Source organism: Cervus elaphus, chromosome 5 (assembly GCF_910594005.1).
Source record: "Cervus elaphus chromosome 5, mCerEla1.1, whole genome shotgun sequence".
Taxonomy (NCBI): Eukaryota; Metazoa; Chordata; class Mammalia; order Artiodactyla; family Cervidae; genus Cervus; species Cervus elaphus.
Window position 1 is genome coordinate 125768052 of NC_057819.1, and position 26046 is coordinate 125794097.

Here is a 26046-nt window from a genome sequence, read left to right on the forward strand (position 1 = left end):
CTGAATAAACTCTGGGAGTTGGTGCTGGACAGGGAAGACTGGCATGCAATCCACGGGGTTGCAAAGAGTTGGACACAACTGTTCAGACATGGACATGTTGGACAGTTCAGAGCGACTGAACTGAAATAAGGTGGGTCATTTGCTAATGAGCCGTGGAGAGAGGAGCCTTTGGAGGGTGGAAGGGCAGCCAGCGCTCAAGCCTGTGGCAGAGTGAGGTGACCCCAGTCCTGCCAGGCAGAGCTTGAGGAGCCTGTGGGATGCCGTGGGCCCAAGGGTGCGGGGAGGAGGGGACGGAGCTGTCACCAAGGCCCGCTGTCTGCAGGAGCTGGGGGAGCAGCCCTGTGGGAAAGGATGGGAGAGTGGGCCGTGGAGACGCCTCTGCCATCCGCCGGGCTCCCAGCTGGGCCCAGGCTAACTCCAGATAGTCCTTCTCCTGAGGACTGTCCCACGTGTGGAGGGTGCTCCTGCGTTGGCAGACAGGTGGGGACAGATGCCACCTGACTTTCTTGGGAGACTGACATCAGGACTCTTGCTTGTGGCTAGTACCAGGCAGGTGGTGCTTGGGGACCTCTGGGAGGAGCCGGTCTGACATGGACAGCGGCTCTTGGCTGCGCTTCCGGGCATGAGCACCGCTGGGTAAAGTTGGGTGGGGAGACTTGACCTGGCCTCTTGGGGCCAGCACCCCCAGATGCCCACCTCTGCATGAAGAGTGCTTTTGGATGGATGGACAATAATAAACTGACCACGTCCAGCCTGAGCTGGTACCGCCAGTTATGACGGGCTGGGCTCACTTTGCCTGCCTCACAACTATGAGGTCAGGACAAGCTGCTGATGAGAAACTGGCTGGAAGCCTGTGGGTGTTTCTGCAGACACGTGTGTGACAGTCAGCTGGTGTCTGGCCACTGACTCGAGCGCTGACCCAGGTGTTGCCGTGAAGGAATTTTGCAGGTGTCCAGCACCCACAATCAGCTGACTTTAAGATTATCCGCCGCGATGTGTGTGGGCCTCGTCCTATCAGTTGAAGGACCTCAAGATCAAGGCCGAGGTTTCCCAGAGAAGAGATTCTTCAGGGCTGTGGCACCCACCTGCCTGGCCAGCGGGGTTCAAATTCCAGGGTCACTAGCTCCGCCCCGTCCCAGTCAGTTCTCTTCACAGGCACATCCGTCGCCCAACAGATGTGCCAACAGTGGCTTCTGATACACACGTGGCCTCAAGGTCCTCCAGCTGTAATATTCTGTGACCGAGCTCGAGGGGCCCTGACCGGGCCTGGGTTTGATGCTTATCAGCTCATGGCCTTGGGCACATTCTGTAACCTCTCCCAGTCTCTCCTGGTCCCTGTTCCTCACCTTTTGGGGTTGTTGGAACAATGGACACAGTCCCACGTGGTGCTTAGCACTATACCTGGCACATAGCAATTTTGCTTTAAAAAAAAAAACAAAGAAAAAAAGCATAAACTGCTGAATGAGACCCACTGGGCTCTTGCAAGTGGCTGAATCCCAGTGGGTGGGAGGCCAACAGTCTCAGCCTACCGACAAGCTCCCTCTGACACCGCCTCTGCCTTGGCCGCTCAATGGAATCAACCGGGGAGATTTAAAGACCCTGGTGCCTGGACACTCGACCAGAGACTCTGGTGGAATGGGTTTAGGATATGCCCTGGGTCCTGGAATTTTAAGAAATTTCTGGATAATTCTGACAGGCAGTCAGGATGGAGAACCAGCATCTGAAATGTCACTTAAGCTCAAAGCTTCTGTGCACTCCGGGGGGCAGGGCGGGAGGTGTTTGGAAACAAGCTTCTGGATTTCACGGTGACTGGAGAGCCAGGCTCCTGGGCCACACCTGGAGTGCGGGGCTGCCTTTCAGGGGCCAGTTTTCCCAGGTGGTGGGAGTGGTAAGAAACTGCCCGCCAAGGCAGGAGGTGTGGGTTTGATCCCTGGGTTGGGAAGATTCCCCTGGAGGAGGCCATGGACAGAGGAGCCTGGCAGGTTACAGTCCATGGGGGTGCAAAGAGTCAGACATGACTGAGCTCACCACTCACACACGTGAAGCTGACTGACGGTGCTTCTGCTGGGAGAGCGGATGTGTAGAAGCTAGTAAGTTAACTGCATGTTTCCACCACGACTCCTATGTGACTTCTTTCTGATCCACCCCATGTGCTCTATTCAAAGAATCTTCTCAAAACACCTCCCTGTCTCAGTGAATGCACACTCAGCTCCTCGGGTCTTGTGGCTTATGTCATTAGAATCCGGGCTGGCCAAGGCGGCTCCTTCCCGACTCCCCATCCAGAAGTCCCTTCTCCACACACCAGGCTTCTCCCTGCTGAGCATCCTGCCTTCTTTGCCTTCTCCCACGGTGTTGCCAGAATGAGTTAAAGAAAAAGTACAGTTTGGAGCCTCAAATTTTTTTCTTGATTCTAGACACCAAGTCTCCTTTTCATCCGTGGGTACCAGGACCCGCCCCTGCTTCAGGCCACGAGGCAGTCACTCATCTTCCTCTGTGCTCCCACCTGTCCTGTTTGCCCTGGGCTTGGGAGGAAAGAGCCACCTCCTCCAGGAAGTCTGCCTCATCTTCAGCCGTCCCGGTGGCACTGGGCTTGTTCTCCAGTGAGCAGGCGCTGGGACGGTTTGCTCCCCTGTGGTGACTCTGGACTCACAGGGGATCGGGTGAACAACTGGGGAAGGGCTGGCTCGAGGCCCCGGTGGAGCCGCGGCCTCCAGGTTTACACAAGTTCAGGATGTCGCGTGTGTTCTGGTCGTCCATGTTCTGAGCTTCACTCTTCTTCTAGCCTTTCTTCTCCTGATGCTGGTCCTCCTGTGCCCTCCTCCTGGGTCTTCTAGAGAGGCCGGTCAGAGCCAGGAGCTTGCCGCCTTGACCTCCGGAGCCAACCTGGGTCCTATCTTCTCGGTAAAATGTGGCTGAGGCCCCTAGGAGTGTAAGAGAGAAAAAGACACTCGCTCCGTTGGTCTCTGAGCAGAAGTCGCAAAGGACGTTTAGGCTGGTCCTCAAGAGGATATCTTCACAGTCCCGGTGAGATAGGAGAACTGGCGCTGAACTTACTTATGGTCGTGGCAGGCGATCCTGGGGTGGACCTGGGAGCCAGCGCCAGGTGCTCGGGCTCCTGACTGCGGCCTGGAGCCCATGGGGAGAGGCTGCTGCTGTAGCCAATGCCGTCACTACAGCGGTCCTCGTACAAGACGCTATGCACAGTTAGCTAAGGCTGGGGCTTCCCTGGAGGGCCAGGGGTTAAGACTTCCCCTTCAATGCAGGGGGTGCGGGTTCGATCCCTGGTTGGGGAACTAAGATCCCACATGTCTCTCGGTCAGGAAACCAAAACATAGAACAGAAGCAATATTTTAACAGAGTCAATAAAGACTTTAAAAATGGTCTGTAGCCAAAAAAAAAAAAAAAAAAAAAAAACCAACTTAGAAAAAAAAGTTAAGGCTACTTTACTGAAACAAAAGAATGTCTCCGCTCAGTTCAGTTCAGTCCCTCAGTCGTGTCCAACTCTTTGTGACCCCATGAACCACAGCACACCAGGCCTCCCTGTCCATCACCAACTCCCAGAGTTTACCCAAACCCATGTCCTTTGATCCGGTGATGCCATCCAACCACCTCATCCTGTCGTCCTGTTCTCCTCCTGCCCTCAATCTTCCCCAGCATCAGGGTCTTTTCAAATGAGTCAGCTCTTCTACGACCAACAAAAGACCTTCACCACTCTTTTCTCTCTGAATATTTCTTTTTTAAAAAAATTATTTATTTTTAGCTGTGCCGAATTTTCATTGCTGCTCGGGCTTTTCTCTAGCTGTGGCGAGCAGGGGCTGCTCTCTAGTTGCAGTGCTCGGATTTCTCATCGTTGTGTCTTCTCTCGTTGTGGAGAATGTGCTCATGGCCCGTGGGCTTCAACAGTTGCGGCGCCTGGCTCAATAGCTGTGGTCCCTGGGCCCTAGAGCACAGGCTCAGTAGCTGTAGGTCACGGGCGTAGCCACTCCTCGGCATGTGGATCTTTCTGGATCAGGGATTGAAGCCATGTCTCCTGCGTTGGCAACTGGATTCTTAACCACTGAGCCACCAGGGAAGCCCTGTTTGGATATTTTGATGCCCAAACTGGGTCACAGGTGAGAGCAAGCAGCAGTCCTGAGCTGCGGCCACGTGCCACAGTTGCCCCAGACGGTACTGGTTCCTGGATGGAGTGGGTGTGTCCAGGCGGGCAGCTGGCGGGGAGCCCCTAGGCTCTACTGCACCTCAACGACTTGTAATACGATTTCGGTGTTGACTGCAACATCCCAAAACAAATGGTAAAATCCCAGGTCAGGCGACTGAAACGTGGAGTGTACCTACTTACATATGTAAACTTTCGAGGATAGCATAAAAAGACAGGGCATTTCTTACACACAGTAGGACAGCTCTCTCTCCCAAAACATACAAAGTGAATATAGATGACATCCCTCTTTGAAAAATAAAAATAAAAAACACATTTATTCGAACAGCCAAGAAAAAAAGAATTGCCATTTATTAAGATTCAACAAAGCATTGTACTTTTGAAAGCAACTTTCGGTGCATTTTCTTCAACAATCACATTCTATGAGGAAAAACATTAAAAGCCACAAACTTGTCTTTTAATCTCAGAGTTACAGACGTCTTTAATTCAAAATAAAAGGTCAAAAAAAAAAAAAAAAACCCCAACAAATCCCACCCTAACAAAAAAAAAACCAACAAAAACGGAGAGATTCTTTACTTCCATCCCCAATTAAAAAATATCAGTTTTCTACAACTCGATGCTAAATGCAGCATGGGAAGCTGTATGTCTGGGTGCACACGGGCACGCACGCACGCACATATATTTGGTGTACATATGTGGGTATGTGTACATCAAATATACAGAGCGCATGTAATGGCAAATGAGATGCGCTTACTCTGAGGAAGGTCTGTTTAGCTAAATACACTACTGAACTTGAGAAAAAAGTCTTGAACCAGTTTGTGCATAGTTCATGATCCTCTATAAAACCAGCTTTTGTTGATCTGCAATTTTGCAGGAACTTTTTTTTTTTCTTTTCCTTTTTTGTCTTTTTTTTAAACTGTTTTTTGCTTTTTTGTTTTGTTTTGATAAAACCATTAAAAAGCTAATTAAAAAAAATGTAATGCACAAGTTTCCTGATCAAGCAGGCAGGGAGCACATGTTCATATATTTTTTTTTTTTAAACATACTTGAGGGTATGTTACACCATTGTCTTTCTTTCTTGCAAAACAATCAAAACCTTGATCATCTTTTTAAAACATAAAGCAATTTTTAATATATAAAGCACTCTTCGAACATCTATTTCCTTTGAGTCCATTATTTGGTACATACGTAACTGCTACACGTTAGAGATTAGGTATCTTTCTTCTTTGTGTTTTTTTTTTCCTCTTTTTTCTTATTTTTTTCCTTTATTTTTTATTATTATTTTTTTAATAACATCTTCAGTGCTAGGAGTTGGGTGACAAAATACATGAAATGGTGTGGAGCTGTCCCTCGGGAACCCTGGTTTTCCTGAGAGCGCGTCCGCGTGTGCAAGACAGTGACCACAACTCGTCACCTCGACGAAAGGGACAGTCGACAGGAGTCCACGACGATGGCCGGAGGGGAAAACAACACTGTTCAATCCCAGAGCTCTGAAGTAGCGGATCTGCGTTCTGAAAATAGGTTTCTTTACGACAGAAGTCTTTTTTTTTTTCTTTTTTTCTTTAAATTCCTTTTTAAAATTTTTTATTTTTATTTTAAAGTCTGAAGGAGAAAAAAAAAAAAAAGGTCTGTAAACAGGTGGGAGCCCTCACCACTGGCTCCGACGAAAGCAGTCACAACCCACGCCCAAGTGCTTGTCTCCGTTCCTCTCGAGGAACCATCCATCCTCTACTAGTATCTATGGCCACAGTTCAGCGAGTTTTTTTTTTTTTCTTTTTTCTCTTTAACTTTATATCCCAAATGGAAAAATGGTGCAATACTCTGGTAATAATTTTCTTGCATTAGTCCACGATAAAAAGCTGCTAAAGGTAGGTATACATATTATTTCTCCAGAGATATACACTGTAATTTTTTTAAACGCAATTAACAGAGTCCTTGAGTAAACATTTACACATGAATTGTCACCAGCCCCGTCCTCTGAATTTTCTTGAACCTATAGGATTAGTTAGAGGAAGGGCAGGGACACTCAGTGCAAAGTTAGAAGCTAATAATAAACAATAAACATTTGACCAATGCGCAAAAAAAAAAAAGCACATACTGAATAAAAGGGAAAACCCACAGTTACACCCCTCACACACTTAACACACGAACACAGAAAGTGCGCAGGCACGCACGCACATGCACACACACACGCTTGTTTCAACACACACACACACACATATAGGCTGTGAACTTAGAAATGTTTCCTAGAGCCTGTTTCTGCGTACTGATCTCAACCTGGAAGTGTAGAATTAGAAAGTGTTCACATTTCATTATTGGCCTGCTGGATTCAAGTATTTGCATGTTTGATATGTCTTTTTTTTTTTTTAAACTTTTAAAAAATATTTTTTTTTTGGGATTAAAAAAAATGACATGAAAAAGTAATGAAACAAGGGTAATGTGCATAGGCGGATCCGTGGGAACAGAGAACAGATCACAGACCGCTCCTTCCGCTCGGCTCCCGGTCGGGGCCGCCGGGACCGCGTCCCAGTGGTGGACGCCAGCTCCCCCTGATTACGGGGCCCGCCTCTGGTAATGTGCATAATCGTCACAGGCTCGTTTTAAATAGGCTTTCTCGTCTCCCTCCCTCCCTCCCCACCCCTCCCTCCCTTGATAAAATAACCCTTTCCAGCCCACAATCTGAAAAGTGCCCTTCATGATAGAACTATTCTAAGCAGCTTTTATACTTAAAAAAAAAAAATCAAAATGACAACACACCGTACAACGTAAGACGACACCAAATAAAAAGCTGTGAGAAGCATCCTGTCATGATACGTGACGCTGACCTGGCGCGGCCGCACTGTCTCGGGGACAGTTCGCAAGGCCTGCGTGAGGCCAAGGTTCGTCTTCAGTACTGGACAGAGGTACTCGAAAGGGCTGCCGGTGGCTCCGGTCGGGCGGGGTCCTCAGCAACGCCCGGGCTGGGGAGGGTCAGCGCGTCCTCCTGGAGCCCCGGGGGCTAGATGGACTCCCCACTGAGAAGGTCGCCAGGGAGCAGCGTGTTCAGCGGGGTGGGGCTTCCGATGACCCTGCCGTCGTCGCTGCTGGGGGGGCCCCACAGGCTGCTCGAGTACTGGGGGACCCCGCCCCACAGCAGGTCGCTGCCCCCTTTGCCGGCCAGGCCCGGGGCGTTCCAGTGGCCGGCGTCGCTCCGCACCAGGCCGTGGGCGCTGCCCGAGGCGCCCAGCCGCGTCTGGCTGGTCCCCGGGCTGGGCTGCCAGCTGGAGGTGGGTGGCAGTGCTTGCCCTTGGGCTAAGAAACGGTTCACTTCTTCTTCGCCGGCGAACTCGGCCAAGATGGTAGTGTTTCCCAGGACACACCTGAAAAGGCAGGACGGCAACGGAAGTAAGAGCGGGTATTTTTGAAAAGATAACACAAACTTGACAAATCTTTACCTAGACTAACCAAGAAAAAAAAGAGGATACAAAATCAGAAATGAGAGGGAGACATTATAACTGACAGCACAGAGATACCAATAGATACCTGAACTCCCATGTTTAACTACAGCATTATTTATAGATAGTCATGATATGCAAACAGCCTAATAGTCAACGAAGAAAAGGTGAGATTAATTAATTAATTAATCCTGAGGACCTTATGCTAAGTGAGATAAGTCAAAGATCAGATAAATACTGCACGATGTATTTTATTTGGAACCCCAAAAAAGCCCAACTTGTAGAAACGTTTGGGAGTAGAACGGTAGCTTCCAAGAGCTGTGGGTGGGGAAACGGGAGACGCTGGTCAAAGGGTACAGACGTCCGGTGAGACGATGACGAAGTTCTGGGGAGGTAAGGTACAGCCTGGTGACCACGGTTAACTGTTCTGTATTGTTTAGGTCAAAGTCGCTGACAGAGCAGATCTTAAATGTTTTCACTACAAATGGGAAGTAATCATCACGTGCCCTGATGTCCTGTTAGCTCACACGGTGGTGAGCATGTGGCAGTTATAGAAATGTGTCACGACAACAGGCGCTACACCTCTGAACTGACACTGCAGTTGAGCACCAGTTCTCTCTCAAAACAAAACAAAAACTCAAACACACAACGGACACAGAAAGCAGGCCGGGGGGCCACGCCAGCAGAGCAGCTGCGCGTCTTCCTGTGTCCCCCTCATTGGCTTTCTCGTGCTGCTGCTTCTCTAAAACGGGAGGACAGCTGGAGGCTTCATGTCACAGGCCACCCAGGAAAAGTCCCGCAGCTCACGCTTTACTGCTGCTGTTTCCAAGGCCAGAGCACGAGCTTTTCCCCCTTGTTTTATATTTCTAGCAGCTGTGTGGTGGTGCTATCGAGAGCACATTCTTAAGGACGTGAGTGAGTGGACCACAGAAGGTGGGCAGCATTTAGGACCAGTGCGGTTCTCCCTGGGCTAAAAACAGGAATGACCGACTTCTGGGGCCCACACCTCAAGTGACACTGCTGAGAAGGCCTACTCACAACATCTTTTCCGAAGTCCTTTAATCAGGGGAGAGGAGTCGGCTGCGGGGAACACTACTAGGCCCAGGAGCGGGTACCACCATGTCACATGCCTGGGGACATCCGTGAAGAGAAGCTTCTTTCATCCCTGGGTCTACACGTGCTCTCCTGGGGACTCTCTCCCTCCGGGGCTGGGGGTTGGGGGGGAAGGGGCAGAGCCTTTGCACTTTGGCAGCAGAAGAAACTGACATGTCACAAGATACCTCTCATGGGGTGAATTGTGTCCCTTCAAATTCATATGCTGAAACCCTAAGCCCCGAGATCTCACTGTGCCTGTTTGGAGAGAGTCTTTACAGAGTGAACTGAGGTAAGATGTGCTTTTGATCAAGAATCCACCTGTCAATGCAGGAGACTCAAGAGATGTGGGTTCGATCTCTGGGTCGGGAAGAGCCCTGGAGTAAGAAGTGGCAACCCACTCCAGTATCCTTGCCTGGAGAATCCATGGACAGAGGAGCCTAGAAAGCTATCGTCCATGGGGATGCTAAGAGTTGGGCGTGACTGAGAGCACACATGCTCGAGGTCATGAGGGTGGCCCTAATTCACTTGGACCACTGTCCCTAGAAGGAGAGGAAGTCGGGACACACTCAGACGGGGCGATGTGAGGACACAGCAAAAGGCAGCTGTGTGCAAGCCGAGAAGAGTCTTGGGGGGAGGTGACTCTGCCCACACTCCGCCGGACTGGAGCTTGCTGTGCCTCGGAGGCCCCAGGACCCTCCCAAGGCCCAGGCCGAGCACCGCGGGCTGCGGCCAGGGTGGCGCGGGGCAGGGGAGGGGACATACATGTGCAGGGACTTCTGGGCCTTGGCAGCTTCCTCCTTGGAGCTGTAGCGGACCACGGCGTTGCCCTGCGTCAGGTTCAGGTGGAATGTGATGAGGGGCCCGTGCTGCAGGCACAGCGTCCGCAGGGTGGAGCCGTCGATCTGAGTGAGGAAGAGGAAGGGCGGTCATGCTAGTCCTGGGAGGTCGTCACGCCGCACTTCAAAGACGAGCTTTATGAAACCTGGGTCCACAGTACCCCGGGACGATGTCTGTCTTAAGAGGGCTTCATATACTGACTGTGATATTAACCTAGCGCACCTTGTCATTTACTGTGTAATTTACAGTCTTGGGCGTTTCCCTCTAGCTTGTGAGCTGGGCTGTCAAGAGGAGGAGAAAAACCTGCTACAGCTCTGACCACCCCTGCACCAGAGCGCTTCACCCCGAGCCTCGCGGTCCCGGGGCCCGGGCACTCGGGCTCAGGCCACATCGTCCTGGAGCCGGTGCAGGTGAGGGCGAGCCGCTCTGGTTGTCAGGGTGCACTCTTCAAGCCTCAGAGAGGTGAAAAGTAAACAGTTCACCAGAACACGGTTAAATGACCACCGCTGCCCGCACTGCCTGCGGACCCAGCGTGGCCTCGTGTTATGGACGAGGCCCTCGGGCCTGCATACCCCCACCAGCGGCCTGTACCTGGGGTGTGAGGTTGCGGAGAACGAGCCAGCTGCTTGTCCTTCCTGAGGCGTCGGTACTCCAGGCGGAACCTGCGCCCAGGGGGGAAGCCGGTCACCAGGGCTGCGCCGAGTCAGACCGCTCTCCCCAGCGCCCCCGGCCCCCACACGCGGCTCGCAAAAAGCCTGCGCTCCCAGCCTTCTCACCCCTGGAAACCAACCCAGACTCGGGGTCCCTGCAGACCCTCAGGGGCCGGTGTGGTGGCAGGGACTCGAGAATTGCCCGGAAGTCTTGGTCTCCTCCTCTGTCCCCCGCCCCCCTCAACTTTAGAATCAATGCTCTCAAACCCCACTTGCTGGCAAAACAATGCAGACTCGCAGGCTGGCTTCACTCTCAGGGTCGTAAATGCCCTGTGCACCCCCTCATCCTTGCAGTTCAGAGGGGGCCCGAGGAAGCCCCCTGGGACAGGGCAGTGTGCTCACACTGCACATGGAGTCCCTCATGCTGGGTGAACAGGCCTCTCCGAGGGCCCAGTGCAGCCCCTCAGTGGGTGCCGAGACCCCTGGGACCTCCTGGCTCAGAGCAAAGCTGTGTATGCTAACACCCAGGGCTGGTGCTGAAACACGGGCAGCAGAGCCTGGGGCCGGACAATCCCCAAGAGTCTCGGTACACCGGCCCCCCTCAGCCCTCTGAGGGTCCTTCTGAAGAAGCTGCAGGACAATACGGTAGGCACCTACCTTCCCTAAAGGGAAAGTGGGTTAGGCACGGACACTCCCACCCCTCGCCCTTCCGGATGCGAGAACGGACGCGTACCCGAGGAGTAAGAGCTGGTCCAGCAGAGGGGACTGGCTCCCCAGGCGGAGGAAGGCTTGGGGTTGGTTAGCCCTGGCGGGGGCCTTGTGGGTGCAGTAGTGTTTCTGGGCACCTTCCACAGTTCGTGAGACAGGGAGGCTTGCGTGTGGGAGGCAGAGCCAGAGGACCACGTCGATTTGATGTCTGACAGCTTACCTAGAAAGGCGGAGAAACGGAGCACGGGTATTCTTGAGACCGAGAAGTCTCACGGGGACTCATGCCAGGAGAGCTCTGGCTGCAGCAGACTGTGGGGCCCGAGGGAGGCACCCAGTCAAGCCCCCCGACGTGAGGACAGCAGGCACTCCTCTGAATTTTTGCCCAGAGACACAGTCTGCCAGTGGCTGTATAGATCCTGCCAGGATTGCTGATACTCGGTTTGCTACATGCGTCAGACATGAGCTCGCCAGAAAAATAGCACTTTTTTGTGGTTCAGTGCTAAAGCTAATTTCACAAATTCTGCTGGGACACGTCTTATCACGTATCAAATTAATCAAGATCGAGGCCCTCACATATATACACGTGTGTGTGTGTGTGTGTGTGTATCCTTTGTGCTATTTCTTTAGGTGTCAGTCTCCTATCAGAGCAACACGCCCTTTGACGTAACCCGCCTGAACTTGCATCTCCCAGCACTATCTTCACAGCTTCGAGACTCGCTCTCTGTGCCTGCAGAAGTGGGTGTGGGCCAGGTGTCCCAGGGATTGGCATCTGGGCACCTTGGCTGGGGAAAGCCTGCTTTAAAGCTCTTTGCGGAAAAAAAACAAACAAAGCCCGTGATGACTGCCAGCCCTGGCTCCTCCTGTGCCCGGGGACCTGCCACACAGACGCCTCGGGAGCCCAGCGTGCCGAGGGCAGCAGGCAGGGTGGTTGCCGTCACCCTGCTCCTGGGCCCGTGCTGCAGCGCCAGGTGGGCACCAGCTCCGCGGGGCGCGCCCCTTCCACCCTGGCCGCCGGGGGCCAACTGCAGCTTCACGACAACAAAGGCTCATCTGAGCACAGGAGTCCCTGATCAGAAAAACTGAAGCGCCAGAAAAAAATGGCCCAAGATAATGGAAGATGGTTTTGTTTGCTCATCTCTTTGGCCAAATGACTGGGAAGTATTAACGGCCTAATACATCCCCTTTGTAAATATGAGAGAGGATTAACATTAGAAGGACTAGAAATAATCCAGAAGCTCTTGCTCTCTTTTTTAAATAAGATGCTAAATTTCAGCGGAACTACTTTCTCCCCGAGGCACTGGTATAAAGAGAATTCCTATAGCATTTTGACGCTGGTTTAAACAACAGCTGGACAAGAAGGTTGGTGGAATGCAGAAACGCAGTTGAAGAAATTTATAAACAAACTCTCTTTACTTAAATTCCACATCTTTTTGCAAACCTGTCCACATTGTATGTGTGTCCACATCTCTTTATATCCTTGTCTTAACATTTCCAGGTAAAAATTCCTTCAGAGGTGTTATGACAAACAAATTAATTCTCAATTCTCCTTTAAGTCTAAAAGAAATGTCTTACTGGAAAGACTTGTAAAGCCTACAGTGAGAGAGGAATAACTCAGGCACCGCATGGATCTGAGCGATGGGAGTTAAGCTTGGGGCTTCTGGGGCCTCCTGGTCCCCGGTGGCCAATGCAGATAACAGCAGTTCCCAGCAGCTGCTGCCTTCAAGTCTGTGAGTTTTATACACCCCTGGTTTTGTGGTCATAAGAGGGTGGTTGCGGGGAAGTGGGAGGTGTGGGGGGAAGCAGATACGTTTAGGCAGTAGCTATGGTACATCTTGCGCTGGGGAGCTTCTATAACCCCAGGATCTTTGTGATAGGAGGTGTCACCATTCATTCCCACTTCCCGGAGACGGGGTGAGTGGTGCCCGAGGCCCCACGGCTGCTCGGCAAAGTTCGGGCTCACTCTCCATCGCTCCATGCGGCCTCCCAGCTTGGAGGGGCGCAGACAGACCACCAGGAAAAGCCAGGCCATTAGTTTTGTTTGGGGAAAGAAAGAAAAGGCTACCTGCACGTCGAGAGGCCAGGTGCATACCTGCAACACTAGGAGCGGGCGCAAGGCTGCTGAAAGAGCGACTGTAGCCGGAGGCAGCGAGCGGCCAGGCACTCGAGGAAGGCAGTGTGGCATTCTGAGATGATGGTGGGGAGGACCCTGCAGAACCAAAGGCGGCACTCTAAGAAAGGCGAGCACGGGACTGTGGGGCGAGCCACTCAGCCCCGGGGGGGGGTGGGGGGTGGGGAAGAGTCCTAGCGCCCGAGAAGCAATCCCCGAGGCTGTATTTACGGAAATGGTGGGAGGAAATGAGCATGTGATGGGGCCACGACCACAGTGAGGATGGGAAGACACAGGCGCACTGCGCCTTGGGGTGCCTGGGCCTTGTGAAAGGCCCTGGGGAAAGGGCTGGGGTGCGGGGTGCTGGAGGCCAGGAAGCTGGAGGGAAGAGAATGACCACGGAGTGTTTTCAACAACACGTCAGGGTTTGGAAGGATCCCATGGATTTCTCCTTCCCGGTAAGATAAAAATAAAACTCAGGGCCCACCTCCATCTTTTCATACCTCCAACAATACCTACAAAACTGAATAAAATGAAACAAAACTCCAAGTTTTTTGTTACAGATTTTGCTCCAAAGAGATCAGTACTTTCCCTGACTCCTTGCCCAGATTCGTATTTCTCTCTTGAATACAGGAAGACTCAGGAGAAACATGTCCTCGCAACTGTGTCATCGTGAGCCAGTGGGTCTCCAGACTCACACCTCCTGCTGTTGAGGACCCTGTTCCTATCCTGAGAGGGAGGCTGATGGGGTGGGCCCCCCACAAGCACCCCCGCTGGTGCTGTTTCCAGGTCACCAGGTCTGTTCTCTGGGGAAAGCAGGAAGCAGAGGAAGGAGAAGGATGAAGCAGGGGTGCCAGTGTGTTAAAAGCAGGCTGGACCAGAGCTCTTCTGACTTGGGAAGTGACTTGGCTGGTGTGTGCAAGCTGGCTGGGGGAGGGGACAGGGGCATGGAGCAGTCTGGTAGTCAAGTTTACCACCATGAACAGAATCTCAAAAGACACGGGGCCCCTGATGCAGGGCCCCAGCTGGGACGGTGCGCGGAACAACCTCAGGAGTATCTTTCACAGGGACTATCAGGTGTGTGGCACCACCCAGGCTTGTGCAGTCTACAACTTGCACGGCTGTTCACGGCGGCCCTGCTGTAACTGACCTCCTCAGAAGAGGGCACCAGAACTGATGATCGTGAGAATGTATCTGCAGGTCTTCGATTTTAAAAGACGTCAGCTCTGCTGACAACCTAACCTTAGTTCCTAAACCCTCTGCTTCTCTTTACCAACAAAATGCAATCAACTCGAGATTCCAAATTATAGACTATTTAACCCAATGTGGTACTTCTTTTATAGTTAATGGTAGAGCACCTGGGTTTTAACAGTGTTCTAGTTTTGACATTTTTAGTGCAATAGTGGAGTCTATCCCATAAAATGATGGCTAATTTTCCTTTTTAGTATCAATTTGTCAGGCAATGGCACAACTGCATTTTACCATCTGGCTAATATTCACCTCATAATGGTTAGCACTATAAATAACATCCAAACAAATATGGAGCTAACCTGAATTTTTAATACCGAATCAGAGCTTAACACCAATGAAAATAAAAACCAAAAATGTAAATAAAACTCCAACATCTTAGGTACTCAATAAAAGAAAACAGAAAATTCCATTAAGAACTATGTAAAATAAATAAGCCAACATCAAAGAGGTTAGTGGCATTTCTTACTCTTTTTCCTTCCAGGGCATATTTTCTCAATTTTTTTCCCCTCTGTATTTTAGATTAAGCTAATCACTCAAGAATACGGCAGCCCTTTGTGGCTGGGCCCTGAGCGAGCTCAGTCCCTGGGGTGCCTGAAGCCCCTCGTGTGCGGGGAGCACAAGTGGGTCCCAGAGAGAGGCGGTCAGCGGGGTCTGGCTGTGGCCGTTTACTCCTAGCCCTGTGGCCGTGGGGCTTTCTGTAACAGGTTCTACATAGAGATGCGCTCCTCCTCTCCCTCCTCTCAGATAACACCAGGAGGTGGGGGCCCTTTCCCGGGCGAGGCCTGGTCTTGTGGTGGAGCTGCCTGGGACTCGCCCTTGGGTCACACAGGGCCACTAGATGCTCTGTCCCGCTGACGTCCCATTTCTGCCAGGGCCCTGGAGGCGTAGCTTCCCTCTGCCCTCAGGACTCCCCTGCCCTCCAGGACGTCTGTGTTGCATCACGGCACATGCGTGCAAAGGCGGAGGTGGCCTGCATGCCCCAGGTGCCGGGGACCTTGGGCTGGCACTGGACACCGGCCAGGAAGCTCCACTCTGCGCCGAGCAGCCTTGACTCTTTCTAAGGTCTTCTGCCCGGGTGGGCATGTTCACCCACCCTCCACAAGCCCAAACACACCGAGTCACCCCTTCGCTCGGCACAGCCCTGCAGCCACACGCAGCTTCCTGAGGGGTGCTGACCCCCACCACCTCAAACAGGCTCCAGGTCCCATAGCCTCGAGCCCCTCTGCCTCACTCATCCGTCCCCAGCCGCAGGGAGGCCTGCAACTGCCCTGCTGAGACACTGCTGCCTCGCCACAGGAATGCCCTGCACTAGATGGGAAGGCGGAGGTCTACGCTGCCCTCCAACCTGAGCCACAGGCATGCGTGGAATCCTATCACTTCAAAGAACCACTGACAAGGAGGCCTCTCCCCACAGGCCATATGTTAGCCGGAAACCTAAACTAACGTTTTGGGAAATACCCGAGTGGCCTTGCTAGTGCTGAGCATCTCGGGTGAGCTGGCTATTCTTTCTGCTACTAGAACGCTGAGGAGGGAGGTCTGTCAGCAGGGGCACTCACAGAGCACCTTCACCTGCAGGCCTCCAGGGAAGGCCAGCTACCGCCCTCCTCAGTTCTGCAACTGGATCTGCGTTTATGTTCTGTAACCTCATGGCTCAGCTCATCACTTCCGCTAACTGGATCCTCAAGCCTAAACAGGGTGTGCCAAGCGTTATAGCTTTAGGCGTTTGTGCCAGGAAAAAGGTCCTGGGGCATGACTTCAGTCTTTTTACCAGACGTTTTGAGGAAAGGAAAAATTGGCTGAGATGGATGAGTAAATGGCCAATTCACTTCCAGTTCAAAGAGATGTCAAGTGGAAACCTTTTCCTTAAAAAGCTTGATGGCTAACATTGTTATTTTATAACACAGGGTGTATAAGCACGGTGTAGTAATAAATCCAGCAGGGCCACGGAGCCCAAAGCTATCTCCATTTTCCCATAAGCACTAGGCAACTTCTCCTTACGCTGCATCTGATGGCGAGAGAGGGTTCCCATCAGACGTGCCTGACATGCCCCCGCCTCACCTCCCACAGCCGCCCGCTGCCCCGGAGCAGAACGCCTGCACAGAGACCATCACACAGATGCTGACGGGGCACCCCCTCACCTCCACTCTTGAGGAGGTAGCGGTTGACATCCTGTATGGTGGTGTTGATGGTGGGCCCGGTGGGGACACTTCCAGGAGTGACGTCGGGGTCATTCTCCGGATCTATGTTCTGAAGTCCTTTCCAGGGAACTCCAGGATGGAATTCTGAAAAATTCCAAACATGTGGGTATTAGAGCACCTTCGTGTTGCTTCGTGACAATTTACGGAAATGTTTACAGTCTGCTAATTTAGAGGCACACTTTAGACTTCCTTCAGTAAAGCATCAGCCCTTCGGAGCAAACGAAGTATCAGAACTAAACCAAAAGAGTGCTCACACGGGAGCATGACGCCTGGACACACTCTGAGTGGACGGAACGCAGCAATCCCTCCCCACCTCTCCTCCACGGATCTGAGGGCTACAGAAGAGCCTGTGATGCCAACGACACCCGCGATTTATCTGTGAAGGGACTGCCAGTGAAAACGCCAGAGACGTGGGGTTCGTGCTCCCAGGATCCTGAGCTTGGGTCCTGGCTTCTTTCGGGCCTCATCACTCTCTCGGGCTTGGCTCGAGCCCTGCTGCCGCACGGAACCGCTGCACGCTCTTACCTGGGGGCCAGTTGATGCTGGAGCCATTTGAGATTTTATCACTGTCGGATTTGGCACGTGACCAGCTATGGGGAACAGCTACAGGAGGGCTGGCTGGTGACTCGCTGCTCTGGATTAAATCGTACCGGCCGTAGGAGTCGTCGATGGAGGACTTGGCTGGAGGCCCGATGCTCAGACCTCCAGGGATAGCACCTGGAGGGAGGGCAGGAAACAAAGAGCGGCGTGAACAGGGCACCCCGGCCCCTGGGCTGGGCCTTGCCCCCCGCCAGCCTCCCTGCGGCCAGCACTCTCCAGGGGAAGTGCCTGTTTCAGCCAGCCCAGACTCGACCTGGAAAGACACACTCTTTAAGAACTCCTTCAGTTTGTCATTGGGAATTCTCGATAAATGCACACCCACACCATGGCGGGGCTCTCTGGGGACAACCAGTGAGCGTCCGTGGTCAGCTGCTGTCCTTGCTGTTGTCCGCATCCGTCCCCTCATCTGCTGGCCTCTGTGTGGCCTTGGAGGCCTAACCCTACCTCCCTGGGCGACTGAGCGCTCTCCTCCAAGGAAAGTACCCAGATAGCATGTGATAATTTTCCTGTAGAACTAATCATCAGGGAGAATTTTTTCTTTTTAGAGTGCTTTATATCAAGAGAATTATGTTCCCTATCAAATTTCCTTTGTTTTTTATGCTACCAGCAAATTAAGAGCTAAATTCAATGCTTAACAGTGAGATCACCGCCTATGGTTATTAGCATTTTCTTTTTTTTTTTTTTTTTTGGCTGAGCAGCTTGTGGGATCTTAGTTCCTGGACCAAGAATTGAACCTGGGCCCAGACAGTGAATGTGTCCAGTTCTAACCACTGGACCTCCAGGGAATTCCATGGTTATTAGCATTTTTGCTTTTTATCTTTTCTAAGCATTAGATTTTCCTATTGCATTTAATCATTTTATTGAAAAAAAATATCCTTCAGACAAATTTTTGGTTGAAGATACAGATATACGTTACAAGTGTGCAGCCATGACCTGTATTCTTTGCTGCTCTGGGGCACTTTCAATTACTTCTCAGTTAGTAGCTAAGGCGTAAAAGTTGAGGCTTCAAGAGATTTGGTCATTGACTAGATAGGGTCTCATATACTCTAATGAATGAAAGATATATTGTTGTTGGTTAGTTGCTAAGTCATGTCCGACTCTTCAGAACCAATGGACTGTAGCCCGCCAGGCTTCTTTCTCTATTACCTTACTGAGGTAACACTGGTTTCTAACATTATCTAAGTTTCACGACCATGACACTGCATTTCAACTTCTGTCCACATCACAGGATGCTCACCACCAACTCTTGGTTTCCACCCACTGCCACACAGTTCATCCCCTTTCCACTCACCCCTTCCCCTTTGGTCACCAATACTCTGTATCTCCATGTTTGTTTGGCTTGGCCTTTTGAAATATTTTCTGTTCAGATTTCAGCGCTGAATTCTCAGAATAGAAATGTAGTGTAAGAACAAAGGGCTTCCCAGGTGGCACAGTGGTTAGGAATCCACCTGCCAATGTAGGGGACACGAGAGACATGGGTTCGATCCCTGGGTCTGGAAGACCCCCTGAAGGAGGAAGCGGCAACCCACTCTAGTACTCCTGCCTGGGAAATTCCACAGACAGAGGAGCCTTGTGGCCTACAGTCCATGGGGTTGCAAAGAGGTGGACATGATTGAGCATGCGCGTGTGTATGTGCACCCACACACGCACACACACACACACACACACACACACACACACACGTAACGAAATGAGGAAGATGAGCAAGGAGAACAGACGTGGCCAGACTACGGGGCTCCTCAGCTCGGACGTACCATGCTTGCTGGGGTTCTGGTCGAGCGGAGAAGCAGCACCGGGTAAGTTATCCATCGGGTTGGGGTGAGTCCATTGAGGGAGGCGTGACTGGGACTGAGACGGGTCCTTCACTGACAAACCACTAGGCATGTCCATGCTGCTGACATTCATGTTTGGGTTTAGTCCGGCTAAAGAGAAAAGCACTATTAGGATACGTCTGCTCTTCCTCCAAAATGATTACTGTCTAAAGCTCTCCTAGAGAAGCAATCTAAGTCTTTTATTTTTTTTGAAGATTCACATATGTTTAATGTGTATAAAGGCAAGGACAGTCCTAAATTCAACAGCCACGTTCTGTACAATTCATAGGGTGGACCTGAGGGTAAGGGGAGAGGCCACAGAACCCACACTGAACATGTACAAAAATAACTTACATGGCAGCCCCCACCTGCAGGGATGATGAAGCTCTCGCCCCAGCCCCCAGGGCTGGGGGACACGCTACAAAACAGCACCACGGTGCTAACCAGCATGGGCCAAGGTGCTAGATGTGGGAGGAGGGCGCCAGTCCCGGGGGTGGGGGGGCTATGAGAACACTAATCCTGCTGCTGCTAAGTCACTTCAGTTGTGTCCGACTCTGCGCGACCCCATAGACGGAAGCCCACCAGACTTCCCCGTCCCTGGGATTCTCCAGGCAAGAACACTGGAGTGGGGTGCCATTTCCTTCTCCAATGCATGAAAGTGCAAAGTGAAAGTGAAGTTGCTCAGTCACGTCCGACTCTTCACGACCCCATGGACTGCAGCCTACCAGGCTCCTCTGTCCATGGGATTTTCCAGGCAAGAACATTGGAGTGGGTTGCCATTGCCTTCTCCGCAATCTAAGTCTTAATTCATGGCCAAATATTTAACAAAGTGCAGATTCTACCACAGGGGGGGTGAGCTTGGGCTGGGGCTCCCGCTGGAAATATCTTCAGAAATTTTATGCTGAAAACACCCCTAGGCCCAACAGAACCCATGCTCTGCGTGGACAGCGAGCCCCTCCCTTGGAAGGAGCCCTGAGACAGCCTCGCTCGGGTTCTGCTAGAACGGCACGCGGTGGGCGCACGCAGGCCCCGACTCACCGAGAGGGTAGGGGGCGAAGGTGCTGGGTGAAGACTGCTGCTCTTTGGTCTGCAGCTCGGGGAGCCCGGGGGCCGGGGGGTGGGGCGGGAAGCTGTCCAGGGCTGATTTGCCTGCAGAGGGGTGCAGAGACAGGGGTGGCGGGGGCGGCGGCTTCACGAGCAGGGCCTGGGCCAGCTGGCGCTGGTGCTGCTGGATCTGCTGCTGCAGGTTAGTGATTGTGCGCGCAACCTGCGGGGCAGGGGCAGGGAATGACACGCAGTCAGCGGGGCTGGGGGCGGGGGGCGCCTGGGCCCACCTCCGCCCCAACCCAGGTGACCCCGGGGGGCTTTCCAAAGGGGAGGCTGCATGTCAGAGCCATCATCAGTGACAGCGTAACAAGGTCAGGGGAGGGGGCGGCCAGCGACCCGGCTCTGCCGTCCGGGGGCCCCTACTTGCTGCTCCTGTTGTCTCATGGGTCCGGAAACGTTCCGCTGGGCCTGTAGCATCTGCTGCTGGATCTGTAAACGTTGGTATGCCTGTGGATGGCAGAGAACCGTCAGCAGACTGCAAGACAGCCACCAACAAGGGGTTTGACTTCTGTACATTAGTTTAAGGGAAAAATGGCCCAGATTCGTCGGTCCCCTGACCATGCAGTTTGAGCATATTGCGAGGCATTTTCAAAAAGGAACATGTCTTTTTTTTCTAAAACCTTTTTTTTCAAGTGTTTATTTATTTTGGCTGTGCTGCGTCTTCATTGCTACGTGCGAGCTTTCTCTAGCTGCAGGGCCCAGGCTTCGCGCTGTGGGGGCTTCTCTTGTTGCAGAGCACGGGTTCTAGGCGCTTGGGCTCAGCAGCTGTGGCGTACGGGCGTAGCTGCCCTGAGGCATGTGAGATCTTCGCGGACCAGGGACTCAAACTCGTGTGCCCTGCATTGGCAGGCAGATTCTTATCCACTGGACCACCAGGGAAGTCCTCCAAAACCTTTCCACTGCACAGACGTTAAAAAGTGACTCAGTCAGCACCTCTGTTTAGGGCTGGTAGTGAGGTCTGTCAGCAAACTATTTTTCAGTTAATGAAGAGATCAAAATTCTTCTGCTTGATTCATACAAACTAAAAGAAATGAGGGGGAAAAAGGTTTTTTCTTCCTTATAAAGACGCCAGGTGTCCAGAATGGTTCAGACAGTGTGGCAGGACAGTGCTGAGCGGCAGCCCCAGACAGCGCAGCTCATAAGCTTATAACCAGGAGCTGTGTGTGGTCTCCGTCCACAGGGAGCCTGAAATCCAGGCTTGCGGCACTTCCACCACCCTGACTCCGGCCACAAAGCTGGTGAGAACGGTCATCAGAGAGTCTTCCCACAACGATGCAGAAGGCTGGATCCTTTGTTTCAAAAGTTGGCTGAATATGGCAAATTTTCTTCCTTACAGCATGGATTTTTGGGGGACATTTGGGGCAACAGGATTTATTGAGATAGGATCCAAATAGAAGTACAGATTGTACTACGAGAGAAGCCTCATTAATCCATAAATCAGAAGAATAAAATGCTTAGCTGAATCCTTACAGGCTCTAAAGCTTAACCTTAGGATGCATAAAACATCATTTCACCAATTTTTCTGGGAAAAAATGTTAAAATGCCATACACTATTTTTAAAATGGAACACATGAAATGTAAACATACTTCAATACTTTCTTGGTGTCTTTTACATTACAGGGGCCAATAAAAATTATGAATAAGGGATTCCAGAACGTCAGTACTGTCTAGAATGAGCTCAGCCTCAGGTCAGAGTCCAGCCGTCCTGCAGTGCACCCAGGAGGAGGGCGCTGCTCTCTTCTGCAGGAGGAGTGCTGAACACCACACATGCTTCTTGGCTGCTCCCTGTCCTCCCCTGAGGTCAGCGGTCCCTTCCTGGCACTGATGGCCCCGGGGCCTTACACCACAGTCCATGAGGCTACTTTATCTTTTTTTTGATGTGGACCATTTTTAAAAAGTCTTTATTGGATCTGTTAAAATATTGTTTCTGTTTTACGTTGGTCATGAGGCATGTGGGATCTTAGCTCCCCCACAAGGGATCAAACGTGCATCCTCTGCATTGGAAAGCAAAGTCTTAACCACTGGACCACCAGGGAAGTCCCCAAGGCTCCCTTTTCTGAATGAAGTCCAGTCATGGCCTGGAACCCACGCCCAGGGCGTTGGGTACTTCATTGCGTCTTGTCCAGGACACTCACACCCTACCTGGCCACTACCTGGAACCAGACACGCAGACTGGTCAGAAGTGTGTCTAACAAATGCTAAAGGGTCAGGACTGAGAGCCTGACCCTGTAAGGAAAGGTTCCCCTATAAGGAAAGGCTGACATCATGGTTTTGTCTCTTGGAGCCTTTTCTTTTCTTCCTTCATGACTCCTGATAATTTTCTACGAGATGAAGCTGTTGGACAAGATGTCTAAACAAATCAGGTGTCAACATATTAAAGAAAAAAACAAACACTGGGTCCTTCAGGGAATATAAATTCAGGATGCATCGAGGCATACAATGCCATGGTGTTTCATGGCAAAAGCAAAGCCTGTTGAAAATTAAAAATACAACGTATGTTAAACTATAAAACTCTCAAGAAGTATTAGGCTACATCAGCCTTTCTCAAGAGGGATTCTGAGAGAATTAAGTCCTAATCTCTGAGGCAGATACTGTACATAATGAAGTAACTTGTCTTTTGCTTCTAGAATGGTATTTATGTATATCATCCTCAGAAGAATTTAGCCAAAAACCAGGAAGTGATTTGCTGGTTCCGTGTTCAGATGAGAAAGGCTGGCTGAGTGCTAACAGACGTGCTTGATTGTCAGATGTGGGAGACTGATCACGAAGGGGCCGAAGAAGTCACAAAGCTTAGTGGAAATGCCCTTGAGTGAAGAACTTCCTAAATCTTTAATTTATTTAATAAAATATTATCCTATTTATTTGGCTGCGTGGGGTCTTAGCTGTGACACATAGGATCCTCAATCTTTGTTGCAACACGTGCGATTTTTTTTTTTTCTTTTAAGTTTCAGCATTTGAACTCTTAGTTGTGGCATGTGGGCTCTAGCTCCCTGACCAGGGATTGAACCTAAGCCCCCTGCACTGGGAGCTTGGAATCTTAGCCACCGGACCACCAGGGAAGTCCCCTAATGCTTTTAATAGTTTACCAACTTCATGAAAGTCTCAGTGACATTCCCTGATGTGAAGATGAGCATTAAAGTAACTACATTTATCAGCTGGTGTGCATGTTCTGGCTCATGCCAGTGAATGTGTGGAGAATGCCCTTCCCACGTCCTACAACCTGAGCAGATCTATCCTGACTCACCAGCTGCAGCTGATAGAGCTGGTTCAACATCGTCATATGCTGAGGATTAATTGGCGAGGTTAATAGTGCAGGGTTGAGACCAATGTTTTTTGCTGCAAACTGCAAAAGCTGTGCTTGAACCTGTTAACACAAAATGCACCATTAGACATGAACTCTAATCAAACATTTGTTTGTCTGTGTAGTTTTTCAAGATTCAAAACTGACTGATTAAATGACAATTGTATTTGTCTCATGACTGAACTTCAAAAGCCATTAAAATATTTACAGACATTCCAACATCAGTAGTTAGCATGTTTTAGTGGAGAATGTAGAAGGAAGAAAGGAAGGGAGGAAAGGAAGGAGGGAGTGACAGAAGGCAAGAAAGAGATGTCTTCCTCCAAATAATTTAGTTGCAGATTAATGCTCTAAGGTCCTGGGTTCCTCCTGTCGGTTGCTGATTTTGTCTTCTGTTGAAGTGAAAACGAGCAGGCATCATTCAAGGCCTGGGGACAGTGAAGGCACACTCACTTCGCCATGCCTTCCCGGGAGGAAGTCCGAGGCACACAGGCACCTGGGACCGGTCCCCGTGGGAGCTTGGTAGATGGCTGCACCACCACCTGACCAGAGGGTCCTCGTTGCAGGGTGGGCAACGACCCCTCCTCAAGTTCACCTGCTCAGGCAGTGGTCTCTCCCTGTTTGTGGGACCCCAAGACATTCCTCTTGGGGGGCCCAAATGCCCAGGCTCCATGTGGCACAGGGCTCGTGTGACCTGCCAGCCCTGATCGTGACTGTCACGACCGTCAGGACTGACTCTTCCTCCCTGCTCACCAGGAACTTGCTGCTCTGCACTGTCAGGGGCCTGGCACTGGCCAGCTCAGGGCGCCCCGACACGTGCTTTGTACATTTATCATAACGTTTACACAAGGTGGTCTTAGGTAGTACATGGAAGGGCATCTTTTACTTTTATAGTCATCTAACATGTATTAGGAAAATGTTGATTTTTCTATTTATGACGGACATGTAAAGTTTCAGGAATAAATTTATCTAACTAAGAAGGCAAGTCAACTTAGAGAAAACACATTAAGAGCCTTTGCTTGAAAGGAAGGCACACAGATGAGTGACATTCAGGACACGCTGGTTTGCAGAGTCTGGGGAAGGCCACACTCTGCCTCCAGGCCCCTCTCTCCTCCCACCCCTTCGCTGGGGCAGCTGAGTCACTAAGTCCAGGTAGTGGGATGTGAGTGGAAGGCGTCTGTCTCTTGTCTTTCTTCCTCCTGGGATGTGGCTGAGGCAGAGCTGGTGCTTTCTGCACTGCTGCCTGGGCAAGAAGTACCTGTCTGTCTTGCCTGAGGGTCTGTATTTCAGGGTCTGTATTTGTTGTAGTGGCTAAAGAGTGTATCTTAAGAGTATATTCTGTTTACAAAATTTAACTATTCTTTTACCCAGATTTCAGCCATCTCAACTAGGTGCATAGATTTCAGGTCAAACAATTATAGCGTAATAACTGTGGTGGTGGTGGTTTATTTGCTAAGTTGTGTCTGATTCTTTGCGACCCCATGGACTGTAGCCTGCCAAGCTCCCTCTGTCTGTGGGATTTCCCAGGCATTAATACTGAAGTGGGCTGCCATTTTCTTTTCCAAGGAATCTTCCCGACCCGGGGATCAAATTCTATGACTTACCATTTAGTCTATTATTGAGCCTTCTTATAAGGTGTAATAAGGACTGTAACATTATAATTAAAACCTCTAGTCCAAAGTCTAGAATAATGGAATGTTCTAAAAGTAAACGGTATTATCATGAGAAAAGTTGACACTATGCTTTATAGCTACAAAAAACAACAATATCCATTTTCTGAATTCTGTTTGCTTTTTTTTTAAAGAATAAACTTAACAGTCTGTAACATAGGTACTATTCTATGTTGTCCTGTTTAGTCTGTCACTGAAGCATTACTCAGTCCTTCATTGAATCTAAGAAGTTTCTTTTACATCCTAAGCTATTTCCCTCACCACCTTGCTCCCCCACCAGTCTAGGGCAACTCGGTGGGTCCATCTGAATAATCTTGTCGCGAGCAGAACAGACGCCCAGGCACTGGTGCATGCCACTGGCCCGAGTGCTCTGAGAGCAGGAGGCCGGCCCTTGGGGAGGGGTCTGGGCATGCCTCCCCCCAGGGCAGGGGGGTCTGGGGGACGGGTGCACACGAGCACACGCGAGGGCTGCCCGCTCTCCCTGCGCCGCGGGCGCCGGTCTGACCTGAGGGGATAGAAACTGAGGCACTTGAGCACGGAGACTGGGCTGGGAGGAGCTCAGGGGCGGCACGGGCGGCTGCGGCGGCTGCTGCATGGTCCTGGCGGGCGCTGCTCCGCTGCTGCCAAACATGCCCAGATTGCCACTCGGTGTCTGCGGACGGGGAGGGAGGGGTGGTTACACCGTCGCTGCGGGAGCAGGCAGGGGGGCAAAACTGCACCTGCTTCCTGCCACGCGCAACTCGCACCAGAGGGAAGGCTGAACAAGGGCTGTCCACAGCACGTCCCAGAAGGGTCCTCGACCCAGGTGAGGGGAGGCCCCCACAGGACAATTGCTGCCCCCTGAGCTCATAGCAACAGCAATACCAAGGGCCCAGTGGCCAGGCCTGGTGCCATGAGCAGGGCTCCCATGCCCCTGCCCCAGAGGTCTCTTTCCTGCCCCCTCTGTCTTCCATTTTTGTTAGTATTATTATTATTATTAAACTGATGGGACTTAAAAAATAAAGAAGTGCTATTCACAGACTTATGGACACAGTGGGAGCAGGAAATGGTGGGATGAATTGACAGAGTAGCATAGAAATATATACATTACCATGTGTAAGACAGACAGCTAATGAGAAGTTGCT

At 51.2% G+C, this 26046-nt stretch overlaps 1 protein-coding gene across 6 annotated transcripts in view; it reads right to left on the reverse strand.

Annotated features, from left to right (window-relative positions):
• Window positions 1-4475: 4475 nt before the first annotated feature.
• The window catches only part of TNRC6C (trinucleotide repeat containing adaptor 6C), a 114497-nt gene continuing 92926 nt past the window's right edge, over window positions 4476-26046 (reverse strand). For 3 of the 6 annotated variants that reach the window (XM_043905395.1, XM_043905391.1, XM_043905389.1), the window contains 12 exons: window positions 25428-25574; window positions 23199-23318; window positions 20318-20401; window positions 19886-20114; window positions 18791-18958; window positions 16962-17153; window positions 16377-16520; window positions 12970-13086; window positions 10906-11100; window positions 10114-10184; window positions 9448-9587; window positions 4476-7515 (listed from right to left, as the gene is read on the reverse strand). In XM_043905395.1, coding sequence (XP_043761330.1) covers window positions 7155-7515; window positions 9448-9587; window positions 10114-10184; window positions 10906-11100; window positions 12970-13086; window positions 16377-16520; window positions 16962-17153; window positions 18791-18958; window positions 19886-20114; window positions 20318-20401; window positions 23199-23318; window positions 25428-25574 — 1968 coding nt within the window. In that variant the 3' untranslated portion in view covers window positions 4476-7154. The remainder of the gene's footprint in view (window positions 7516-9447; window positions 9588-10113; window positions 10185-10905; window positions 11101-12969; window positions 13087-16376; window positions 16521-16961; window positions 17154-18790; window positions 18959-19885; window positions 20115-20317; window positions 20402-23198; window positions 23319-25427; window positions 25575-26046) is intronic. The other 3 variants (XM_043905393.1, XM_043905392.1, XM_043905390.1) reach the window with 2 other exon arrangements.